Source organism: Drosophila subpulchrella, chromosome 3L (genome assembly GCF_014743375.2).
Source record: "Drosophila subpulchrella strain 33 F10 #4 breed RU33 chromosome 3L, RU_Dsub_v1.1 Primary Assembly, whole genome shotgun sequence".
Taxonomy (NCBI): Eukaryota; Metazoa; Arthropoda; class Insecta; order Diptera; family Drosophilidae; genus Drosophila; species Drosophila subpulchrella.
Window position 1 is genome coordinate 16,286,239 of NC_050612.1, and position 22,092 is coordinate 16,308,330.

The 22,092-nt window shown below is 45.7% G+C and overlaps 8 protein-coding genes, 1 long non-coding RNA gene and 1 pseudogene across 13 annotated transcripts; 6 read left to right on the forward strand and 4 right to left on the reverse strand.

Annotated features, from left to right (window-relative positions):
• The first annotated feature begins 262 nt into the window (after positions 1–262).
• Positions 263–948, forward strand: LOC119552676. Its single transcript, XM_037862385.1, has 3 exons — positions 263–394; positions 447–725; positions 791–948. Exons 1-3 carry the CDS (start codon positions 373–375, stop codon positions 820–822), a joined length of 333 nt encoding a protein of 110 aa, XP_037718313.1. The 5' UTR covers positions 263–372; the 3' UTR covers positions 823–948.
• Positions 949–980: 32 nt separating this feature from the next.
• Positions 981–1,587, forward strand: LOC119552677. The gene is made up of 2 exons (XM_037862386.1): positions 981–1,120; positions 1,200–1,587. The coding sequence occupies exons 1-2, from the start codon at positions 1,105–1,107 to the stop codon at positions 1,505–1,507; spliced, it is 324 nt and encodes a 107-aa protein (XP_037718314.1). The 5' UTR covers positions 981–1,104; the 3' UTR covers positions 1,508–1,587.
• LOC119552673 (transient receptor potential channel pyrexia) lies at positions 1,499–5,603 on the reverse strand. Of its 2 annotated transcripts, none has more exons than XM_037862382.1 (8): positions 5,139–5,603; positions 4,830–5,073; positions 4,516–4,771; positions 4,136–4,425; positions 3,714–3,982; positions 3,421–3,496; positions 2,632–3,363; positions 1,499–2,565 (listed from the first exon to the last, which is right to left on the reverse strand). In XM_037862382.1, exons 1-8 carry the CDS (start codon positions 5,163–5,165, stop codon positions 1,589–1,591), a joined length of 2,871 nt encoding a protein of 956 aa, XP_037718310.1. In that variant the 5' UTR covers positions 5,166–5,603; the 3' UTR covers positions 1,499–1,588. The 2 variants fall into 2 exon arrangements, with proteins under 2 accessions (XP_037718310.1, XP_037718311.1); XM_037862383.1 differs by lacking the exon at positions 1,499–2,565 and having other exon boundaries at positions 2,641–2,965; positions 3,058–3,363.
• A 1,145-nt stretch (positions 5,604–6,748) lies between these two features.
• LOC119554779 lies at positions 6,749–12,692 on the forward strand. Its single transcript, XR_005219838.1, has 3 exons — positions 6,749–6,885; positions 7,607–7,763; positions 8,354–12,692. It is a non-coding gene; the product is annotated as an uncharacterized LOC119554779 (long non-coding RNA).
• LOC119554778 lies at positions 6,892–7,600 on the forward strand. Its single transcript, XM_037865822.1, has one exon. It carries the CDS (start codon positions 6,960–6,962, stop codon positions 7,428–7,430), a length of 471 nt encoding a protein of 156 aa, XP_037721750.1. The 5' UTR covers positions 6,892–6,959; the 3' UTR covers positions 7,431–7,600.
• An 803-nt stretch (positions 12,693–13,495) lies between the features above and the next one.
• Positions 13,496–14,205, forward strand: LOC119555422 (annotated as a pseudogene).
• Positions 14,206–14,576: 371 nt separating this feature from the next.
• On the reverse strand, positions 14,577–15,645 carry LOC119554777. 2 transcript variants are annotated; one of them, XM_037865820.1, is made up of 2 exons: positions 15,247–15,645; positions 14,577–14,681 (listed from the first exon to the last, which is right to left on the reverse strand). In XM_037865820.1, exons 1-2 carry the CDS (start codon positions 15,587–15,589, stop codon positions 14,605–14,607), a joined length of 420 nt encoding a protein of 139 aa, XP_037721748.1. In that variant the 5' UTR covers positions 15,590–15,645; the 3' UTR covers positions 14,577–14,604. The 2 variants fall into 2 exon arrangements, with proteins under 2 accessions (XP_037721748.1, XP_037721749.1); XM_037865821.1 differs by having other exon boundaries at positions 14,584–15,189; positions 15,247–15,642.
• Positions 15,646–15,733: 88 nt separating this feature from the next.
• LOC119554775 lies at positions 15,734–16,852 on the reverse strand. 3 transcript variants are annotated; one of them, XM_037865818.1, is made up of 6 exons: positions 16,797–16,852; positions 16,695–16,730; positions 16,496–16,635; positions 16,234–16,440; positions 16,083–16,177; positions 15,734–16,013 (listed from the first exon to the last, which is right to left on the reverse strand). In XM_037865818.1, the coding sequence occupies exons 1-6, from the start codon at positions 16,850–16,852 to the stop codon at positions 15,987–15,989; spliced, it is 561 nt and encodes a 186-aa protein (XP_037721746.1). In that variant the 3' UTR covers positions 15,734–15,986. The 3 variants fall into 3 exon arrangements, with proteins under 3 accessions (XP_037721746.1, XP_037721745.1, XP_037721747.1); XM_037865817.1 differs by having other exon boundaries at positions 15,734–16,177; positions 16,797–16,823; XM_037865819.1 differs by lacking the exon at positions 16,797–16,852 and having other exon boundaries at positions 15,734–16,177; positions 16,695–16,794.
• Positions 16,853–18,254: 1,402 nt separating this feature from the next.
• On the forward strand, positions 18,255–19,653 carry LOC119554918. The gene is made up of 3 exons (XM_037866021.1): positions 18,255–18,974; positions 19,037–19,323; positions 19,394–19,653. Exons 1-3 carry the CDS (start codon positions 18,331–18,333, stop codon positions 19,408–19,410), a joined length of 948 nt encoding a protein of 315 aa, XP_037721949.1. The 5' UTR covers positions 18,255–18,330; the 3' UTR covers positions 19,411–19,653.
• On the reverse strand, positions 19,506–20,695 carry LOC119554917 (formylglycine-generating enzyme-like). Its single transcript, XM_037866020.1, is given in 1 exon segment — positions 19,506–20,695. A coding segment is annotated over 1 exon segment (1,011 nt). The 5' UTR covers positions 20,667–20,695; the 3' UTR covers positions 19,506–19,655.
• Between the last annotated feature and the right edge of the window lie 1,397 nt (positions 20,696–22,092).

The window sequence follows — 22,092 nt, forward strand, 5'->3', positions numbered from 1 at the left end:
GGGCAATCGTGCTATCCGCATTTTAATAAAAATACATTACCAAATCAAAATGGTAAAGTCAGATTTAACTTGCAGGGAATCCAACAGAATTCACCAATGCTGACCAAATGCGACTGGATATATTTACTTGAACCCTGTTAAACAGTGACCATGAATTAAAATACAGGTTTTATGTCGATTCTTGAATTTACAAACAGTTCCTTTGTAAACTCATATGCGTAAGATGGGGGAGGGAGACGTACATACAAATCATGGAGAATCAATCGCATTAATCGGGTCGGGCGCTGCCCTATAAAAAGCCGTCATCAGGTTTTCGAAGTCTCAGAAGTGACTTGTTTCTTAGGCAAAGCGGTAGCAGCAGGCTCTTTGAAAATGGTTCGGATCGGATTAGTTGGTAGGTTGTGTGGTCCTAAAAATGGCTATATCAACTTAAGATCCTTTTTCAGGTATTGTGATCCTATTGATTGGGATGGCACACTGCTATCCCCAATTCGACAACGGCAACCCCTGGTTGCGTCCCCAGCAACCAAAGCAGCCTCTATTATTTCCAGACGGAGGAGGCAGCACCACGACCACCACCCCTCGTCCAACCACCCAGTCCCCGCGTTTCTATGCCTGCCTCCAGTCTTGCCCGGCTACCAGCGAGTACAATCCAATTTGTGGCAGTGATAGCGTAAACTACTACAACGAAAACAAATTCAACTGCGCCATAAACTGCGGCTTAAGTGAGAAATTCGACCAAATTTCCATCCCGTTTCCTGTAGTAAAACTATATCTTCCTTCCTTACAGATATCCAGCAGATGCATAGGGGAATTTGTTAGACCTATTCTAAATTCGAGATCATCGCGAGCATCTAGCAGCTGTTTTACATATGTATATATTACATTTCTCAATCCTACGTCTGATCGATGACATCAGAGAGCAAGCACAAATAAACATACAATACATACGATCTTTTTTACGGCAAATGACCCCGACACAATCTTAATCTCAAGCTCCCAGTCAGTCGCAATCGGGTTGTTTGCCTGTTTGCCTCTCGTTATTGCTATAGAATCTGAAAGTTGTTACTCCAAGAGGGTCTTTTTAAAATCTACTCTGGAAGAATGTCCTACTTTTTTAGTAAGTCTTTCATATAAGGCCTAGCCAATAAATACGAAAGTGTACATATGTTCATACCTTATGGTCATCGCTTTCGCAGCTCTTGTGGTTTTGCTCTGCCCTGTCTTGTTGTTCGGTGCTCCATGGGAAAACCCGAATCCCAAATCTCAGGTTGAGTACATCACCAACGACAAAAGTGGGGGAGTTGCAAACGTCATTCCCCATATCGTTCCCATCACGCGTCCCCCGGTCGTGACGCAAACCGCACCTCCACCGCCGGCCGATTCCAAGAACTTCGCATATAATCCGATTACTCAGACCTGGACCAGGATTTCGCCGGGCGATCCCCTGCCCAGTGAGGAAACTCTTGTGTGGAACCAGAGCAACGACAAATGGCTCACTCGCTAAACATTCCAGCATTCGATTGCGATTCCTTTCTGATTATGTGTTTTAATTGTTAATAGGAATAAAACTAACTCGGAACAGGATTTAGCGATGGTGACGGTTATGACTTGAGGCCACCGACTGACCCTGTTGTCGCATGCGGCACAATTCGTCGGCACTGTAGTTTAGCTTGCGAGTTGCGTTCTCCGAAAAGCGCTCAAATTTGGCCATCAGTTCACCCAACTCCGTCTTGATGGCCTGCACCTCGGCTTGCATGGCGCTTAGGACATTCGCCTGGTTCTTTAGCTGGACCGTTCCCTCCTGCTCCTGGCGCAACTGTTGAGGCACATTCGTGGCGGATCGGGGACGCAGAAGCTCGTGCATGTGGAAGATATTCTGCGGCGTCTTTTTCGGGGTCTTCACGGCAGGTTCTGGCTGGAGGGAATCCCTCTGTAGCGGGTCCTGCTGACGCTGCAAGCTCCTGCTGAAAAAGTTGTAGTTGTTCTCGAACTGGCGCCGTCGGAGACTTTGGTTCCTGTCGCGCCGTTCGGCCACCAGTTTATAGACGTTTAACTTGATGTCCTCAGGTAGCTGATTGTCGCGGGGGTCGTTGGGCCGGATTGTAAACTGTAGTTTGTCCCGGGAAGTGCGCAGAAGAGCACTCCGTTTACACAGTTGAATCAGGTTGGTGGGGGCACTGCGCAGCAGCCGCGAGAAGAAGAGGCTCTCGAGTCGCGACACCAGCTCCGCTTGGCGAACCAGTCGATCTAGGGTGGCGCTTACTTGCAGGCCTTGGATGTCGCTGACGGCCAATCCGACCATCAGATTAGTTAGGATCACTGTAACGAGCAGCACGAAGGACAGAAATATGATGTGAGCGGTGACCGGAAACTTGACGGCGTAGTCTCCATAAAATATGTCCTCAAATTCCAGCTCGCCGGACATCATGGTGATGGACTTTAAGAAAGTCCACGTAATGTTCTCAAATGCGGGATAATCGTTGAACAGCACGGCAAAGCTGAGACCAAAAGCCACCAATAGGCATATGTAGGCCAGCAAGAACTTCGCGAAGTTCACGGCAACTAAATAGATACATAAGAGCGTTTTATTAATCGTTTTTCATCACACATACATATGCGTTTACAAACCTTTTGTGAACATTTGAACGTATACTCCAAATATGGGGAATCGCCCCACCAACATCATGAGCTCCAGCCAGACCAGCAAAATCACTACAGCTGCCACGTGATGCTGCCAAACCGGTACCGCTGTCAAATCGTTAGTCCGGACAGTCTCTGGGGACACACATAACAGCACTCCGCAGACGATGGTCCATTGCAGCCAGTTCTCCCAGTACTTTGCATAGCCGCGCAGGCCGTGGGCCATTTGGAACACCTCCTTGCCCAGCAGAATGAGGTTTAGAATAATAACCAGGTATCCAATGGTGCAAACGTAGCCCGGAGTCATGCACAACTCCCCCTCCTTACAGCATCGGACGTATACCCGTATCACGTATAAAGTGAAGAGTAGCACAAAGAGCGTGTGGTAAGCCAGGCTCATGAGAAAGAACTTACGGATGCGGCGCCACTTCAGAAAGAGGAAAGTCTCGCAAAGCGGATGCATGAGGATGCGCTTCTGTCCCACTTCTATAAGGGAGAGTAGCAGCTCCGTTTCGCCACGCTCCATTGATGAACTGGGTACCAGGAGCTTAAAGTCTAGCTTTATCTGACAGTCAACGTCGCCGATTTCCTGGTCGTTTGCCTTTATCGAACTGTCCAGCTTTTGCATAAGCTTGGGTATTATCTCTGGTGTCCGTCGAACTATAAATGATAGGGCTGAGACACGTCCATCGGTCCTGGCGGTGATATCTGCCCCATGTTCTGTGGATGCATAGACAAGTATTTCAGTCAGGTATCGCAACTAGAAAGGTTTCTTACCTATGAACGTGTACACACAGCTGCTAAATTCATTAAGGGCTGCAATGTGAAGCGGAGTATACCCATAGTTATCTGCCTGAAAATATAGACATGGATTTTAGGGGCACATATATGACTCCTGTTTTTATTCACTATTAGGTACTGATTTTAAGACCAGGTATTCGTTTTAGGCATATAATTAGCTCATTATTCATCGAACGACCATGTCAAGCGGTAGGTATTAATATATAAAAATTTGTTTTTAAATGACGCTTTCGAATTTAAAAAATAAGTTTGATAGACCTGCCACCTACCTTGTTTACATCCGCTCCCGCCTTCAGCAGGGCATTGCAGCAGTCCAGGCATCTCGACTGCTTTACGATGGCCGCATGCAGTGCCGTTCTGCCGTCACGATAGACGGCGTTCACATCGGCTCCATACGATATGAGGAGGTCCACGGTTCCGATCGACTGCGAAAGGCAGGCCAGGTGCAAGGGCGTCTGGTGACTGGCGTTCCGGCAATCCACCTCAGCCCCATGTTCCAGGAGCAGACGAGCACATTCCACGTAGTCGTTCTCTGCAGCTGCAATTCAAGTTTGTGAGATCAAAACTTTATAAACTCATACTTGAAACAAACAAAACTCATTCTGAGAACTCTATACCTGGTGGTATGCTCCTCCAACTGACTTAACTTATTTAGCTTAACCGCTGTACCACCTATATAATCGTAGCTTACCCAAGTGTAAAGCCGTGACCTTTCCCTCGCCGAACTGAGATCGCACGTCGGCGTTGTGGCTAAGGAGCAGCTGGACACATTTGGCAAATCCCGCTGAGCTTGCGGTGTGGAGTGGCGTCTCCGTGTAGACCTGCGGGGTATTCGGGTCGGCTCCGTACTTTAGCAGGATCTCAACGCAGTCCACCGCGTTGACGTCGATGGCGTAATGCAGGGCGGAACGCTTCTCAATGCCGATGTTAATGTTTGCCTTTCGCCGCAGAAGCAGGAGGATGCACTCCACACTCTTGGAGCTAAGATAAAAACGCTTAATTAGAACCATGTGTGGTCAGCTTGGCAGTGCTGTGCACAGATGTGGAACAGATTTTCGCTCGGCCTCTTACCTGGCCGCGCAGTGGAGCGACGTCACCTCCTTTTTGGCATCCCAGCGATTCGGGTCGGCGCCGTAGTCGAGCAAAACTTTGGCTATAAGGGCGTTGGCGCGGCAACAGGCAAAGTGCAGTGGTGTTCGTCCCCGGCTATCCGCCACGTTGGGGTCCACATTATAGTGCTTTAGCAGAAAACTTATATTTTCCATACTCCCAAAAGCCGAGCAGCATATCAGGGCCAGGTTGCAATCGGCAGAGTCGGTGATTAGCTCTGAGGGAGTTGCAGAACATAATGTCGTTAACAGAAGGAGCCTAGCGTAAATACTTACCCAGAAAGCAGCCAGATCGTACCATTTCCAGGACTTGCTGGCCGCCCGGAGCCGCGGTCAGAGTTTCCTCAATCTCCTCGAAATCCCAGAGGACTTGATTCTGCTGTTGGCGCGCGAAGATCTCGTGCGCCTCGTCGCTGAAGACACCAGCACTGTTGGCCTCGCTAGAGATGCTCCGCCTATCCAGAAGCAGGTCCACGTCCGCCGCCTGGTCACTTTCCGAGTTCCACTTCAGGTCGTTCTCCTGTCAAGGCCAACAGAGGAATTAGCGGACGGTTAGCCATGGGACTCGCTAGTCGCTTCACTTACAATAATCGAAAAGCGCACGTTCTCCATCTTCACGACGCCACTTCTGTCTGCGGCTATTTGTTTACACTCAATGAGGCCCAAGCAATAATAAACTTTGTGGTGCGTCCGAGTCTGATCGGCTGGCTCCGGCTGGCGATCGGTTCCTCCGCCCCCGGTTCCTCCGGTCGATTGCCTACCCGCGGAGATGTTCGGTGATCGTCAATAACTCATGGCACGCCAATAATTAATCCCTGGCCAATCTGTGCGGATACTCGAAATCTGTTCTGCCCGCAATTAGTGTGATATTGCGGCACTTGCGTGACTTGTTTATTTGGATATTGTGCTGGAAATTCTGGATGTGTTGTACATAGTTTCTTCGCACCGCTGGCAGTGTGTGCCAATTTCTCACGTTCACAGTTTCCCCACACCGCACTCCTTTCCAGATACCACTGATCTTCCACCGGATTGCGTTATTCCGTCCACGATCAGCCAAGTTCCACGGCAAACTAAACCGATCGCTTTGGCTCTCGGCCTCCAGTGCCAACACCTCGCACTTCTCCATTGCACTCCGTCCGGATGAACTCTCGTGTGCGGGTGAGATGAGTGGCCAATAAGTGTGAATGGAGCAAGAACACTTCGCCGGACTTTTTCGTATATTTCGCGCCAAGAAAAAGCATAATGACAACCCTGATACGATTACAAGTGCAACTCTACCATATCTTGAGTTCAATTTCCCATTGTAATAAGGGCATTCCGCGTTGGCTTGCATCGCTGCATTTAAAAAATTGTAAATCATGTGTATAGTAATAATATAGTAATACAAGTAAGTGTGAACCTTATTGTACCAGAGTCAGGTAGAAAGTAGTTCCAATAATCAATAAAAACAAGAAAGAAAGTTAGCTTCGGGAAGCCGAAGTTTGAAAACCTTTGCAGTAATAAATATTAAATTTAATTCAAAATTCTTAAAAATAAAAAAAAAATTATTTTTCCAATAGTATAAGATAATATGTCAAAAAACACCGAAGCTATAATTTGTTTCATACCATTTTCCCACCAATTTTCCGATCGTTCCTATGGCAGCTATATGATATAGTCGTCCGATTTTTATAAAAAAAATTCAAAATTCTGAACTAATTAAAAAAATGTTATTTCCAAGCGTACGAGGTTATATGTTAAAAAACACCAAAGATATAAATTACAAAAAAAATGTTTTCCGATTATTCCTATGGGAGCTATAAGATATAGTTGTCCGATCCGGCTGGTTCCGAAGAAGAGATTTCGGTGTCTTATCGAATAATTTTGCACCTGAGAGAATCGCCCAACTGATTCGGAGTTGGTATATTTTTGTGGTATTTTTTAGCTACTTTCCTAGGGACGCAAAAACGGGCAGCCCACTGAAAAAAAGTAAGAAAGTGCCATTTTCAAACGCAATTTTCTTGCCATCTTTTGCAAAGCGGTAGAAAAGGAAGTCGACCCCCGATTCCCCATATGTCAATGCTCGTTTCTGAGGGCTCATCCCGTTCCATAGCGCCTGCAGTCGACCACAAATCATAATACAACAAAACCCCACCAAAGCAGGCGCTGCCACCTCGCTACGGCGGAGCAGAACGCGTCGCTGTTTCGGGCTCTTTTAAGAACCGAGTTGGCAGCACTGCACATGCAGGTATAAAACAGCGCGCTCTCACGCGCTCGCCACAGTTGAAAAAGAGTTTTTAAAAGTACAAGTCGAAGCCATCCGTTGACGGATACAGTTACAGTTACAGTAAAGGTGTGTGTGTCCAAATTCCCAAAAATTTTCTTCCTCATATCGTGGCAAACAAAGAAACCGAACAAAGCATTAAAATGGTGGCGTACTACGACGAGTGCGATGCCATCGATAACCCCAAGACCCTCAACGACTGGGTCCGTAACTTCCGCGTAAAACGCCAGAAAATGCGTCGCAAGTTACGAGGCGCTGGAAGCGACTTGCGCGTGAACGCCATTTTGTCGACGGCCCTGCTCCACGCGGAGCATGAGCTGCGAAGAAAGCAGCAGGAGCGCTTCAGTCGCTGGCTGGAGATGCAGACTCGGTTCGTGCCCCATGGCAGGACCCACTGCGCCAATGACGCGGTGGCCACCAGCGCCAAGGCTGCTGCGGAGGTCGAGGCAGAGAGTAATTTGTGGAGCAGCGAGCTCAGCAGCCTCGATAGTTTTATGCGCAGTTTAAGCAGCAGCAGCAACAACAACCACACCGACGCCAGCAACAGTTATTCGGGGACGAGTAACAGCAACAACAACAACAACCACAGCTGCGCCATTGCAGTGGCCAGTTAGAAAGAGAAGACTGTATGGTGCCCGTCTGAACGCGTGTGTGTGCGTGCGTGACACACAAACGCACTCAAAATGGTGGAAGTTGGTTTTCAGACGAAGAACCGTTTCCCCTCTAGCTTTAGCCTTTTTAAACCCTGTTAAACTAGTGTTATTACGAAAACAATATTTCTCATTTGCAGTCGCAAACATGTGCAAGGCTGTAATAGATTGTAATGAAAGAGTGAAGGATTGGAAGAGTGTGAGAGACGCTGAGAAAACGGCCTTCAATTCGAGAGTGGTGTGAGTCATCCATGCGAAAAGCCACCAGCAAGAGCCTTTGGTCCCGGAGCACACTCGGTTTGTAAATCAGTATAATACTTTTAGTTAAGTTACGTAGTTAATAATTATAAATGTGGCGAAACTATTGGCCGCAGACGGGCATTTCCACAACGTCACGAAATCGGTTAGACAGAGACAAAGAAACTCGATACAGACACACACACACACACATACGTAGTGTTCATACATACATATGTATGTGTGCATGAGCGGTCGTGCTATTTTTGTGTACACCAAGTTGAGCTACTTTTGTTGTCCGATGTGTCGAGAAATTCGATTTCGAATTTGAATTCGAAAACTTGTCATCGCCATTTCAGGCATTTCTGGGAGGTACTTATGGTTCATATTGAATCTTTATCGTTAGAAAGTGGGGCAATAATGTAAAGTAAACGTAAAGCAAAAAACCCAAATTATAAGTGTACTTAAATTAAGCATCCAGAACTGATATTTGATAAATCCTAAAATAAAACTATTGTAATGAAACACTGTTAAAATCAATACTGCCTTTGTTTATTACTCACTCGTACTCAGATTTGTCGCTAAGCAAACCGCCACCCCATTCCCCCCGTTTGACATAACCCGCACCTATAATCGATTTTGTTTTGCAGTTTCCTGCTCCTCGCACGTTATTGGCAACGATGAGGAGGAACGAAACACAAACAAGCAACTACGTCGCAGAGGGCCACTAAATACCACCGAATCCCGGTAGAGAATCAGCCATTCAGCTATGGCAACCATGAATTTGTGGCTGGTAAAGAAGATACCCGATCGTCGTTCCGGCGATGTCGTTGCGTTATTGAGTAACTGAGTGAGTCCACGTCTGTCCGAGTCACCCCCACCTCTACCACCTGGCAGTGAGTTCCGCAAACCAGCCGACGGCCGATTCTGCACAGATCGCCGGAGCAGGGAGCAGCAGCAGCAACCACCTCCGAGTCTCCTCCGCAAGGCAATGCCAACGACAATGCCCATGCAAGTCGCAGCGGACAGAACATTGGGGACAAGGCGGAATGCGCGCGGCAGCAGCTCCAGCTCTCATCAGCTTACCTGCGTTTGAAGCTCTCGTGCTTTCGCCAACCACCGACCACCAATTCTGCATAGAACGCTTCGCAGCTGCTGACCACCAACCCATCCACACAGACACACGGTATTTGGTATATCAGCTGCGAACAAAATATTGCTTTTTGAACAGATTTACAGCGAAAAGAACATCGGAGCCGTCGTCGTATATCATCGAAATAACACTACGATTCTGCGTTTTGGATTTTGAGGAGATCATGTCGCACCTTCGCATGTACCGTATGGGATAATTCTCGTCAATTAAGACCTGGCAGGCATCGAATTTCTCAACTTTGACTGGGGCGTATATGGTCTCAATCGTCTTCACTCGGCGTACTTTGTTGGACTTTTTCTCTTTTACCCTTTTATAACTTTGGCAGGCAAAATGATTGGACCCTCGGCATATTTGCCCTTCCCATTTTCCTAATCAATAGGCTAGAAAGGCCTATTTCATCTTTGTAGCGGCGCGTCACAGTTGATCGGTTCCTGTGGGCGCCAGTGTTTGATTGGCACCACACTTTACTCTGCACTCGCCAAGGTGTTGGATGTCTTCAGGGCAGCAGGCTCGGATCGTCAAAGAGATTGAATCAGAAGCACGCGGAAAAGAGTTAGTAGGCTAGGCACGAGCTTCACTTTTCGTTTATTTTTCTAGCGATGCGACGCAGTTGAACGGTGCCTGCGTGCATCTGCATGAAAGAATGGGAGCAAATGCGGCGGAGGATGCCCAACTCATACATAGAGTTCATGAATTCGAAGGCCTGAAACATCGATGGGATGAAAGCCAAAGCGTAAATCGTTTTTGATACCCAAATCATTCAAAATGCTGCTGTTATATTATTTTTAGCGTTTTGCTCTAGGCAGCTGGGAAAACGGACTGCTTCTACGGTAGCTACCCTTATGTCGGATTTTCTTCTAGTAGATTTGCAGAGAAGCACAATGATTAAGTCGCAAGAAAATAACGCTTGGATCAACTGAAAAATCGTAAAGCTAAGACATTTGCAATCGAAATCCTTTTCTTTCGTATTTTATAGAAATACATATTCGTGGACATATAAACTGCAGGGAAATGCAAGACAGCCTTTACTGGGCGGCCCGCCCATTCCATGTAAATTATTTTTCCTATGACCAACAAAATATTTCTGTCTTGTAGCGATATGGCTGCAGTAGAATGTGCCTGCCCATATCTCATCCGTTATTGAGGTTAAAATCAACAGCGAATCGTCGACCACTCTGAACACACTTGCCTCTCTGCCTCTGAGTGACTATTTTTGAGCAACTTTGGACCGACTAAATAAGCATTTCCATATGAAGTTCCTCTTCATCATTGCCAAGTAAAGTAGCGGCTCATTAATGTATTCATTACAGTGTTGATACCAAGACACGAGGGGAAAACACGAAAGTCGCAAGAGGAGCTACCAACAAACTGAAATCGATATGAAATTTGCAATCGAAACCCTTTTCTTTCGTATTTTATAGAAATACAGATTGGTGGACAGTTAAGATGCAAGGGAATTGAACGACAGCAGTTACTGGATCACATGTAAATTATTTGTAGTATGTCCAACGAAATATTTCTGTCTTGTAGCGAATGTGGCTGCAGTAGACTGTGCCTGCACACATCTCATCCATACCTTAAGGGCCGAAGGCAACAGCAAAACGTCTATTCCCGGGCCCTGTATTGACAGTTTTTGAGCCACGATTGGATCGTCAAAATGGGCATTTTAAACTAAAGTTCCTCTTTCCTTCCCCCAATGAACTAGAGGCTTATTTATGAATTCATTACAGTGTTTATACCAAGACATGAGTTTCTCACAGCCGTTCCGACCTATCACACTGTTGACTTACCTGTGCACATTCGCCTGTATTGAAACCTACCGAGAACATGTAGCAAAATTTCTTGAGGCAATGGGAATCAAATGCCAACTTGAAAGCAATAACACCAACACTCAGTCGTCGCAGTCCAACATCCATACTACACGTCGAATTTGAATTGAATCGCAGGTCAGGTCTGAACCCAACTAGATCCCGCTTATACTTGTTTTTCAGCGATTTTTCGGGCCAGGACGTGGATTCATTTGTAGCAGGAACGACATTTGGCTTGGGGCATCGTGTCTATTGGCCGGGGGCCGTGTGACCCTTCCCAGAGTGAGAACCTTAGTAGTCATAAATTTATTTTGCACTTCTTGCAGCGGTGCCGCACAGTTGAGTGTGCCTGTGGGCATCGACTTAGTTTTATTCGAACCGAAAGGCAGGGTCAAGCCTTGGACTGGTCGGTTGAAGAAGATGTGCCCCGCTCCTAGCTGGCCGAGTCTACTGCTGTGCTGCTGCAAATCGTTAAAGGGAACCCAAAACGATGCATCAAGTCCATCCAGTTAGGCTTCTCTTAGCAAGTAGAGCGCACCGCCGCTACAACGACAACCAATTTAAGCGCACCTGCTACTGCCAACGAGCACAATACGATGAATGAACATCGCGTATTATCACAGAAAGCATGCAGAAACGGCGGCCTGTCGCCTATGCTGGTGCTAAATGTTATGCTTTTACATTGCAGCCAAGTCTCTGCCGAAGAGGTCTGCTGGTGTCCACTCAATCGCAAGGCAGTTCCTAGCACAGCCTCTCGATGACCGGAGCAACTGTTTCTTAAACCGCGCCAAGCCAAGTCCATTTGGTTGCCTCGCTGTCGCAAGATCCACACTGGAGCGGGGGTCTGGCGCCGTGATGTGCTGAGCTGAGCCTAAGCACGTACTGCATTGCACCGCACAGACATGTGCGTTCGGTCCACGCTAAAGGGAATCAAATGCGTTTGGACCGAGAGCCGCTACACCGCACCATCACCAGTATTCGCTGAGAAGTGAGCTGATGTGTTGTCGTTGTTACAGGGCTGCTGCTGCAACTGCGCCACAGGCATCCTCGCCTAGCGTCGCTAACTACCACTTGTCACTTTCAGCGATCGGCAGTGTTCATCATTCGGTGTTGAATGACATCCGGACAGATCAGAAGAAAACGGCGAGTAGCAGCAAGTCGTTTACCGCGCACATGGGAACCAACTGCGATTAGTGTTCAAGCATTCGAATTTGAAGATGTGCAGCAGCGGCAGTTGGAGACTATTGGTCAGACCAGACAGCCTAGCCGAACTCCACCCAGACTCTCAGAACGGAGCGCAGGAGAGACGGAACACGTCGATCACCTCGAGCGGGTTGTCGTTTTACTTGCACTTTCCTTCCGTAGGTAGTCCAGAATTCGAGAAAGACCATATCCATCGCAAAGGGAAACAAGTGCGATTAGTGTTCGAAGACCGAGCTGGGTGGCCAATGGGTCACGCCACGCTCCGCCAGTTGAGCCCATAACTCCTGGCCCGTCGATCATCGTACCGCAAAAGGGAATCAATTGCGAGGTGGTACTACAGCAGTCGAGCTTCCCGTTGAGCTCCTGGTCCTAGTCTAGCTCCCAGTCGGGCTCCTGGTCGAGTTCTTCGCTTCAGCACAAATATCGTAAAGGGAATCCAAAGCGATGTACAGCGACAGCGGCAGGCAGGGTCACCCAAGACACAAAGGTATATACGCTTTTCAGGAACGCCCACGACCACAACCCACTCAAACTACTCCACGTGTCTGAATCTGGCTGCAATGCCAGGCGCATCTCCAGGCATATTCGTCATGTTGGTCTCAAAGGGAATCCAAGAGACACGCGCCCCGCGGTACAGCCGACTGAAGAACACTTTTAGTTTTTTGTTTCTTCAACCTATCATTGCAGCCTGCTGATCGAAGTACCGCCCATTTCAGGCTCAGATCCACATTCTACTAGTTATGCAGTAATAAGCAAACCAATTAGCATTCTTGTCCTGTAAATTGTTTTCGTAGATAATGTAACAATTTTTTTTTTCAAACACTATTGTATACTATGACTTGTAAACCTTTGCCTTAAGAGTCAAACCAGACGTCCGACTTCGCTGAAGAGTGCAGCAGGATTACCAATTCCCTAGGCTAGACGGTCCAGTCTAGAAGTAGCAGCCAGAATCAGATACAGCAGAACCACTCTTAGGACGAGATCCATGGCAGTGGGAGCTGTAAGAAGTAAACACTGCGTCCAATGGCGTTTCGAACTACAGAGGCCCTTTCAAGACCCGTTCCAAGGCAGAGAACAGTGACAGCAGCACACAGAGGGACAGGCAGATTTGACATTCAATACCTTCGAATTTGCATCTACTACTTTCGACTCGTATTCACTGGGCTCCAAGACATTAAATTCGTCCTGGGTCTATTTGGAACAGACTAGCAACACCATCCGACGTAGGAGCACACACGCTTTGGTCATTTTTGATAGGAGAAATCTCAAACCCCCCTTTGGATCATCCTTCATAAACTGCAATTGGAGCAACACATAGACTGGAAGTATCATTTCTTCGCTAAGCACCATTTCTATCGACCCGCAACCGTTTTTTTGATCTCGTACTACTGGCTTGGGATTGCTCTTCATTTTTTGGCTGTTCTCGGCACTGATGGCCGACCTGTACCCTTTCTTCGCACCGATGTTGCAGTTGGACTGCACTCTTATTTCACTTCGCTATACACTGGTCGACTTGTGTTTCTCTAAGAGGACCCTTCGTGAGGATTATAGATTTGTTGGAGAATTGTTTTTGTAATTGGATTGCGGCGTGGGATAATGTCCACTCAAACGACTGACTGCGGCGTGGGAGTTAGTTAGGACGGCGGCGAGGGATTCGCACACTTGACGGCGGCGATGGACCTACGATGGAGACGAAAGACTGCGGCGAGGGATGCCAAGATTTGCAACGTGGGATTATTAGGGCGATTAGGCGAGGGCGCTAGGGATATTACACTTTAAAGCGACTGGGAATATTATATCAACAAAATTGACTGCGGCGATGGAGGCAGACGGCGAGGGATTCGAATGTTGGGACTGCAGCGAGGGATATGCAAAGTAATGACTGCAGCGAGGGATCCGTTCTACTTGACAGCGGCGAGGGACTCATTGGGATTTTGACTGCGGCGTGGGATACTGACTGCTGCGTGGGACTCCTGGACTGCGGCGTGGGAACTTCTGACGGCGGCGTGGGATCCTCATCCTCTTCGGTTAAAGATCATCGGTTGAGTTGCAAGTCAATTTTCCTGGCGTCAGTCATCGCATTGCACATATGTACATGCAGTGTACTCCGTTTATTAATCGTTCAAAGCTGATATACTTCATTGATGCCGTGATCGGCGTAATCACCACCGCCCCAAATATCCACACCCCTGACTTAGCCCCCATTTGGGAACATCATCATTTGTACACACATTAATTTACACTTCTGGAATACCGGAACGCAACCATATTTATGCCGATGATTTGATTATGTGCAAAAATTAAAATGCACAATAAATTGTTTTTTGAAAAAATGGAATCGTTTGGTGATTTATTTGGGAGAAGGTAATTAAATGCTCAGATAGAAAGGTTTCCATAGGGACTTGAGTAAGGTCTTTTATTGACTACAGGCCCGCTTTGCAGAGCACCATGGGCTGTTTGATTGTACGCTGGGTAAGCAGTTCCGTTGGCTTTGCCGTAGACAAGTGCTGGTGTCCCGATTTGACCGTGGGGCTGGTGTGGTAGGATCCAGCCATTTGGAAGGACTCCTTGCTGTTGATTATTTGGGACAAATGCAGTTCGATTGTAAGAAGGTGCTGTATGTCCAGGAACCTGGAAAGCGGGTTGGTGATTCGCTGGCACAGTCCAAACGGGCGATACTACAGCACGGGTATAGTTTTTGTTCCCGGACCCAAAAGTCGAGTGATTGTAACCACCGTTATGGGTGCGGGCGGGCGTAAATGTGGCGTTTGGACGACGATATACTGGGGCAGTAACTCTGGCTACTACGATACCCTGGAATTGCAGAAACCCAAAAAGCACAGCTTAATGGAAATCGAACGGTAAGTTATGGGGAACTTTCACACGGGTTCAAATATGTGTATGTGTAATATACCCGTGATTACGGCCAAGTGATACGTCGACAACATCGTGTATTCTCTTCAAAATTCAGACCGGAACTGTCTATATAATCTACTCCGACACTCTGTGCAAGTGCGTCAACCAACGTTATCAAGATTGCTTTTTCCAGAAGTACGTATACACATATATTTTCTCTATATACCTATATTTGTGGCGTCTATATACAGTTTCTCATCTCTCTTTGTTCTTATCAAATTTTCATGAATTGGGAACTCCACGGAAAAAATTTTGTTTTGACGGAAACATCTCTGAGTTCGATGTATTAGAATACATATGTATACATTTTGTAAGTTAAACTGGGATTAGTTGTTGTCTGAAGAATATCAGCCGCGAGTCATCGCAAAAAGACCCTCGCAGCTTCCTCGTCGTACTATTTGTATGTCTAAAAATGATGGGTTAGACGCTGATCCGAAGGTAAAAAGCGTACTCTTAAACTCACCTGCACCACAGAAACGGGCGCAATTGAATTTCTGCTCGTTCATATATTGCTGCATATTACTGCCACATATGGGACTATACTGCGATGTCGTGGGGCAACTACCAAAGCAGTTCAGAAATTCCTGGCTCGGGGCCGGTGCTGATACGAATGGTGTGATAGCACCAGGTATCCTTACATTGTTGACCAATACTAAGTTGGAACTGGCGGAGAAAATCGGGCTTGGCGTTGTTAGAGCAGCACTGTCCAATGGGTTGTTCGATGTTTGAAATATAAGAGGTTCTTGAGCTAATCCAAACCGACTTAAACAGGTTACAATCAATATTGGATACCAGTTACTGCCCATCTTTATTAAAATCCGCAAGCTTTTAACTTCGTTCGCAGCTAGAGTGAAACTGAAACAGAACATTCCTGTTTCTAAAAATCGAATGCATTTAAGCACATTGTAAAATCTACCATATATAAAACAAGCAGTGGCGTTTGTAGCGCTCGATAAAGGGGGTCTGATTACATTTTTATTAGGTGCGCAAAATTTATTTAAAATATTATTTACTAATGTTATTACATTTCAATACACGTACATATAATATTTACTATATGCGAATAAAATGGTAACGCCTCTGAATACAGGTTTCTGGAAATTCCAGTTCTATAAGATTTCCGCTATACATTTTATATGTTTACTTTTGTACTGGTTGAGTCTGCTAGGGTGGCAGTGGAACCATCGGAAATCCCCTTTTAAGTCATCGAAAATCTGGTTTGGTAATTCCCTACAAGCAATTGTGTAGTACATGCATATCTTAGCCAATAATAATATTGTGGTATGGGACTGCTGTTACCCGAGGTCCCCCCATTGAGTAGGCAGGAGAAACATACTGCATAGAACGCTCGAGCTTTTGGTAGCTTTTCGAGATTCCAACAAAACCAATGCTAGCTAAAAATCTCGGTATATATTAGTATTACAAACTTAAATTTGAAACCAAAACTTACAGTTTGAAGTGCAAGGCACTCTCAACGGTTGATTCGATTGTATCTTGGATCGGTCGTAATCTGGACTTAACGCTCTCTGTAGGCATTTGCCGACATGATGGCCTTGCCGAGCTCGACCGCAACGACATACAGCCAATAAGTTTTTGTACATCTCTGGAGATACGAATCTGCATTCGCCCTGGTTGTTGTGTAGGTAGGAGCACAAGTCTATGTGGATACCTTTGTAGATCAAGAGGGTTGTAAATCGAAAAGGGCCATTTACCTTTAAGTTTAAGCTGTTCACTTAATTGAGAATCAATCTCATTTTGGTGGTAGAATTTGTTAGTTTGCTTGTCTGCTATTTGGGCCCAGACTTTTGGAAAACTCCGGCGCGAGTTGTGTTCCATGTGCACTTGCTCCTTCCTAAAATTGTATACTTTGCATAGTTTGCAGAAATTTAAGTATATGTAATAAAAACTTACAGTTTTCCAATTACTTTAGCTGGCTCCATCGCAAAACTTTAAAATATATGTATATTCTCGATATATTAGTTCAACAAAAGGTTTACTGTGTACATATTTCACCATAGTAACAAGGACTGAGTTGCTAAGTAGTTTTTTTCTAGAACGTAGATGCCCATAGCTACAGTTCAAAATGTTTAAGTAGGAAACTTTTCGTTGGGTTTGCAATAGAAATCGATAAGTGCTTGATTCCAGCAGAATACTTATACACTGTAAATATGTACATCAAAATAAATTATTCCCAAATTCAGCGCCTATTTCTTTGTGACCAACAACTGATTGTTTTGTAGAACTGATATATTTACTTTTATCAGGAAAATTACAAATGGTTGAGCACTTGAATAGAAAAACCAATTGTTGTAAAAAGACGGATTTCACATCGCCATTACGATCCACGTCATGCCATTTGCAAAAAATAAACTTTTTTAGGTTTGGATGTCAATGGATAGGAAATGTTATTTAAAACTCAACGCAGTATGACACTTGCAGTTGGTCCATTAAATCTTTTAAAAAAAGGGAACTGAAGGCGGTCGTGCTGCATGATGTGCATCTTTCCACGGCGGCGGGCGTGGGCGCCTGAAGAGAAGTCCTGCCAACCCGGGCAGGCCTAGCCCGATCCGATTGATCCCAAGCCCAGTATTAGCTGAGAGGCGTGCAGCCAAGTCTTCCAGCTTCGTCCACGCTTTGACAGATGTATCATATATCTGAAATTGGCATATCCTCCTGATCCCCAGCAAACAGCGCCGATTGTCGCTTATATTTTGCATTGTGATATTTTTGAGCAAAACATCTGAAAATGCACAGCACCGCAGTCACGATCGACCGATCCCTGCCAGAGCCCAGAGCGGCGACGATAGTCAGCAATATACGAAAAAACACGCATAAATCATAAATTACCAAGTAAACTGTATGTTATATGATCGAAATAGGAGGGCCTGGCCCCTCGAGGCCAGTCCCAGCGACAACTATACACTTGGAATAAAATAACATAAAACCTAATCCACATGGCGTTTGAATATTTAATCCTATTTTTAGCAATCATTGATCTGATGCTTGTTGTAATAGATTTCTAGTGTGCTAGCGACGAGGAAGATTAGGCTTTGAAGTTTGAATATGAAATTTAATGCATACATAGTCTGTTGATTGTGACACATTCAAAATTGACGCCAATGGCTAGTTATCGATAACTATCAAGGTGCCCCTGCCAGTGTGACCATTTGTCATGATCATGGTTTTTGGTATATTCATGGTTGTATTGGTATTTTTTCGCTCGTAATTCTACTTCTAAAATGGGTAAACAAAAGATCTGCGAAGACTTGGGAACTATTCCAAATGGTTTCAATGCTGCAACCTGCATTGCATTTTGCACTTGTGCTCCCCTAAAAAAGGCACATACAAATGCTGACTTTTCAAGATCAGCAAGATTCGATCTCAATCCGCGGATCAGTTGTTGGACAGTTTTGGCGCGAAAAGCTGGTTGCATTGCGAAAATACTGAAAAGTACTTACACAAATGAAGGGGACTTACATATGTGTGCTGATAGCTGGACTGAACTCGAGAAGCTTGCAGTGAAAAGTTGTATTTCCTAGAGGTTACAATGAGTAAGGCGTGCTGTAGATGTGGTGCTGCCCAAAACTCTGGCTCTCATTGCCTCAGAGAAGATGTGAGCCACTGTTTTTGCTGCCACAAGCCACCGCCGATGAAGTGCATCCATTGTGGCGTCCTCGGAGACATTCCTCTTGAAGAGAGCCACGGAACTTGCGTCTATGGAAACGCCCACTACTACATATACTCGGAACAGTGGCCTCCGTTCCCGTCCACCGAAGCTGAAACGATCCCCCACACCAATACGCCCGAACCAGGCGAATCCGGAGGCCACACTCTGTGCATCACGGATCCGAGGACTCTGGAGGACGAAACCATTGAAGTTGCGGACGATCCCCAGGAAGCGAACGAAAACGATGTGGAGGACGACGATGTACAGGTCGAAAGAAAGCCTTCGACGCTCCGCTGGGTGACCACTGAAGAGATCCGCGCTTGGAAACAGTGTCCGCGTTGTCGAAGGCATCGCACTACAAATGTTGGCTGGATCAAACATGCCCAGAAATGCGCTCAGGACCCCGCGTACAAGCGACCCATGTTTTTTATCTACACTCACACAAAGGGTTGGTGCAACTATCTGGTTAGGAACTCCGCTTGGGATCGCCACAGTACTGGCAAGTGTACCACCTGCTCCGCATGGTAAGAAAATAGCGGGATCACCTTCGGTACAGGTTAGTTAACCGTTTGCACTACCATTATAGGCGGCGTGAGGGACACCCCATGCCCTTCATGCCAGTTCCACCACCCAGGCCGAATGAAGACCACTTGACCAAGATGCGGCGCCAGCGGGCTGCCCTCAAAAGGAAGATGGAGAGAGAACGATGCAAAAGAACTAATGGAGCCAACGCAGCACAAATCTCCAGAAATGAGCACAGAACGCCACGTATCCCAACAGGCCCAAATGCTTTCTCTACACGCACAGGAAATGAAACGACTATCTGGTTGGGCACTAACATTACGAGAACCACAGCAATGCGATTGTTGTCCAGTGAGTCATGAGATCCGCATCGTAATAAGAGAACCATCACAGACTTGTAATTTAATTGCGTATATTTCAGCCGACGTTAGGGATTAAAAGAAAGAAGGCAGAATGGTCTACCCTTATAAGGAAAATGTGGGGAACAAACGCCTCTGAAGCTCCAACTTCACACTGTAATATGTAAGCTTTTATTACTTTTGATAATGTTTTTTTATTCCCGCCTTTTTGTACACATTGATTTCTTTTGTTATGTCATATGCGGATGTAGATTTTGTACATAAAATTTGTATCTTATAGAATGTTGTTTTTACAAAGTAAATAAATGTTATCGCGATCACAGCCTATGCGTTCTTAGCGCACCGGAAGCCCAGGTTGCCGGCCGAGCTGTCCTCTGTGTTCTGAGATCGGGCCGCGCACCTGTATCGGTAGCAGTAGGACTTGTGGCACAGGTAGGAGCCACCCTTCTTCACCCGGTTCGGGTTGTCACTCACGTCGTTCGCATCCCACAGATCCGCCGTCCACTCCCAGACGTTCCCCACCATGTTGTGCAGATCATAGACGTTTTGCCGAAATGTGTCCACCGGGCTGGTGAACTCAAAGCCATCATCAGCCAAATTGCCATCGGGAAAGTTGCCTTGCCAGATGTTTGTCCAATGCTCGCCCCTGGGCATTAGCTTGTTGCCCCACGGGTATAGTTTTCGTTCCTTGCCGCCGCGACATGCGGTCTCCCATTCCATCTCGGTGGGCAAACGCTTCCCCGCCCACTTGCAGTATGCCACAGCGTCGCGCCACGAAACGTGCACAGCCGGATGTCGCCCCAGGTTCTCCAGATTGCTGTCCACGCCGTTGGGATGGCGCTAGCTCACCCCGGCCACCTTGTACCACCAAACGGCGCTGGCCACGCGGAAATCCTCCAAATCCCTCTGCTCCGCTGGACTCAGCAGGCTCTTGAACAGAAAACTATCGCCAAAGCACTCGGCCTCCGTGGTGTAGTTGGTGTCCAGAAAAAACTTTGCGAAGGCATCGTTGGATACCTCGTACTTGTCCATGTAGAAGTCCTTCAGCTTCACTTGACGCTCTGGACCTTCCCGATCGGCCGGGAAGTGCGGATTGTCGGTGCCCAACAGATAGCTTCCGCCCGGAATGAGCGACATATCTTGGATTTCTTCTTCCAGTTCGCCATAGTAATCCCGGTAGTGGCTGGCACCCTGCGCCCTTTGCTGGCACACTTGATCTGGCTGCGGCGCCTTATCCTCATCGGGCGTTGTCTTCCGGTCGAGCTTCTGGCAGCCACAGTCGCTGGAGGCGTCATGGAACAGAAATATCCAGATAAAGATAGGAATTGTTTTCATGTTGCGGTTTAGCTAGTAATGGCGATGACTCTCGGTGTTTCTGTTGTCATCGATGATGAGCGATGTATCGATGATAGGATTAGTTTTTTAATTTTTATTAAAAACTATCTGTCTATACATTAAAAAACTGCTACTATTTTAAAACAAAAAAAATTAATTTTAAGTTATACATATATGTACTATTTTTTAGGTAATTAAACTTGTAGCATACTTTTAAGCTCAGTCAGTTTCGCTGCTAAGCTAATTGCATCTTTTGGGGATATATTAAAATGCCGCTCACTGACACATGCTCGTTTCCAATTGGTTGGCAAATAGGATTCTCTTGGTCGGCAGCCATTTTGAATGAAACAGCTGATCGCTAGATACTTGCTAAAATCGTTGGTCACTTTCTGAGCTTTCTGTTCGCCTGGTGCTTCAAAATCATAAATCACCAGGTTTGACTGGAAAAAATTAAGTTTGTTGGTTGGCAAATCAAAGATTTTTCATTTTAAAACACCAGGCGAACATAACTCTTAGTAAGCGTCCACGTAAAATTTGGAATGTTCTTTATCGTAACGGTTAATAATAAACAACCATTAGTTCTGTCCAAGGCACACAGAGGCTTAGTCCGCAGAAAGAGGGTTTTGGGGGTCAAGGGCCCCATTTAACCCCCTTGGCCAAAATCCGCCTACGCCCCTGACAATGCACAGTGGGCCAGAAAGTTCATTTTTTGGCCAAAAATCTGTAATTTCTCTCCTGGGATAGTTAAAAGGATGCAGTTTTTTGCATTTATCTCTTAAAAGATTGAACTTTTCAACGAACTAAAAGTAAAATTTATTGGAATTTTATATGGTATAGATAATCCAAACCAAAATCGGAAAATTTTACATACTTTTCGGTTTTTTATTTTTAAAAAAATAACTAGAAGACGCACTCAATCCATTTTCATACACGATTAAGTATGAGAGAAAACAAATTAAAAAAAATTAACACCACTATAAAATATAATGTCGTTTGAGATTTATGAACCGTTAAAAATTGCTACTTTCGGAGGCTCCCACTTAAACGTTTATTTAATAATCGACCTAACAAAATTTTCTATTTTTTTCTTCTTGTTATCTGTTTAGATTCTTATAATCAAATTATTAGAAAAAAATTGTTTGTAAAATATTGTTTTTTAATTTGTTTAATGTTAATTTGACATTTTCTGAAGTCATCACAAAAGTATGCTTCATTTATTTATTTATTTATTAATTTGAGATTCTAGTAAAGTTTAAAAAACTAATACTAACATAGGGGGTAGTGCTAGCTACGAGGCCTTCGACTACGTATTCATGTAAGCTACATTTATATTTTTATTATATATTTTAGTTCTTCCCCGACGAAAGTACAAGAAATGCAGCATACCTTTAGGCCATGGTGTGTTCGCTTCGAGTTTCGAGCACCA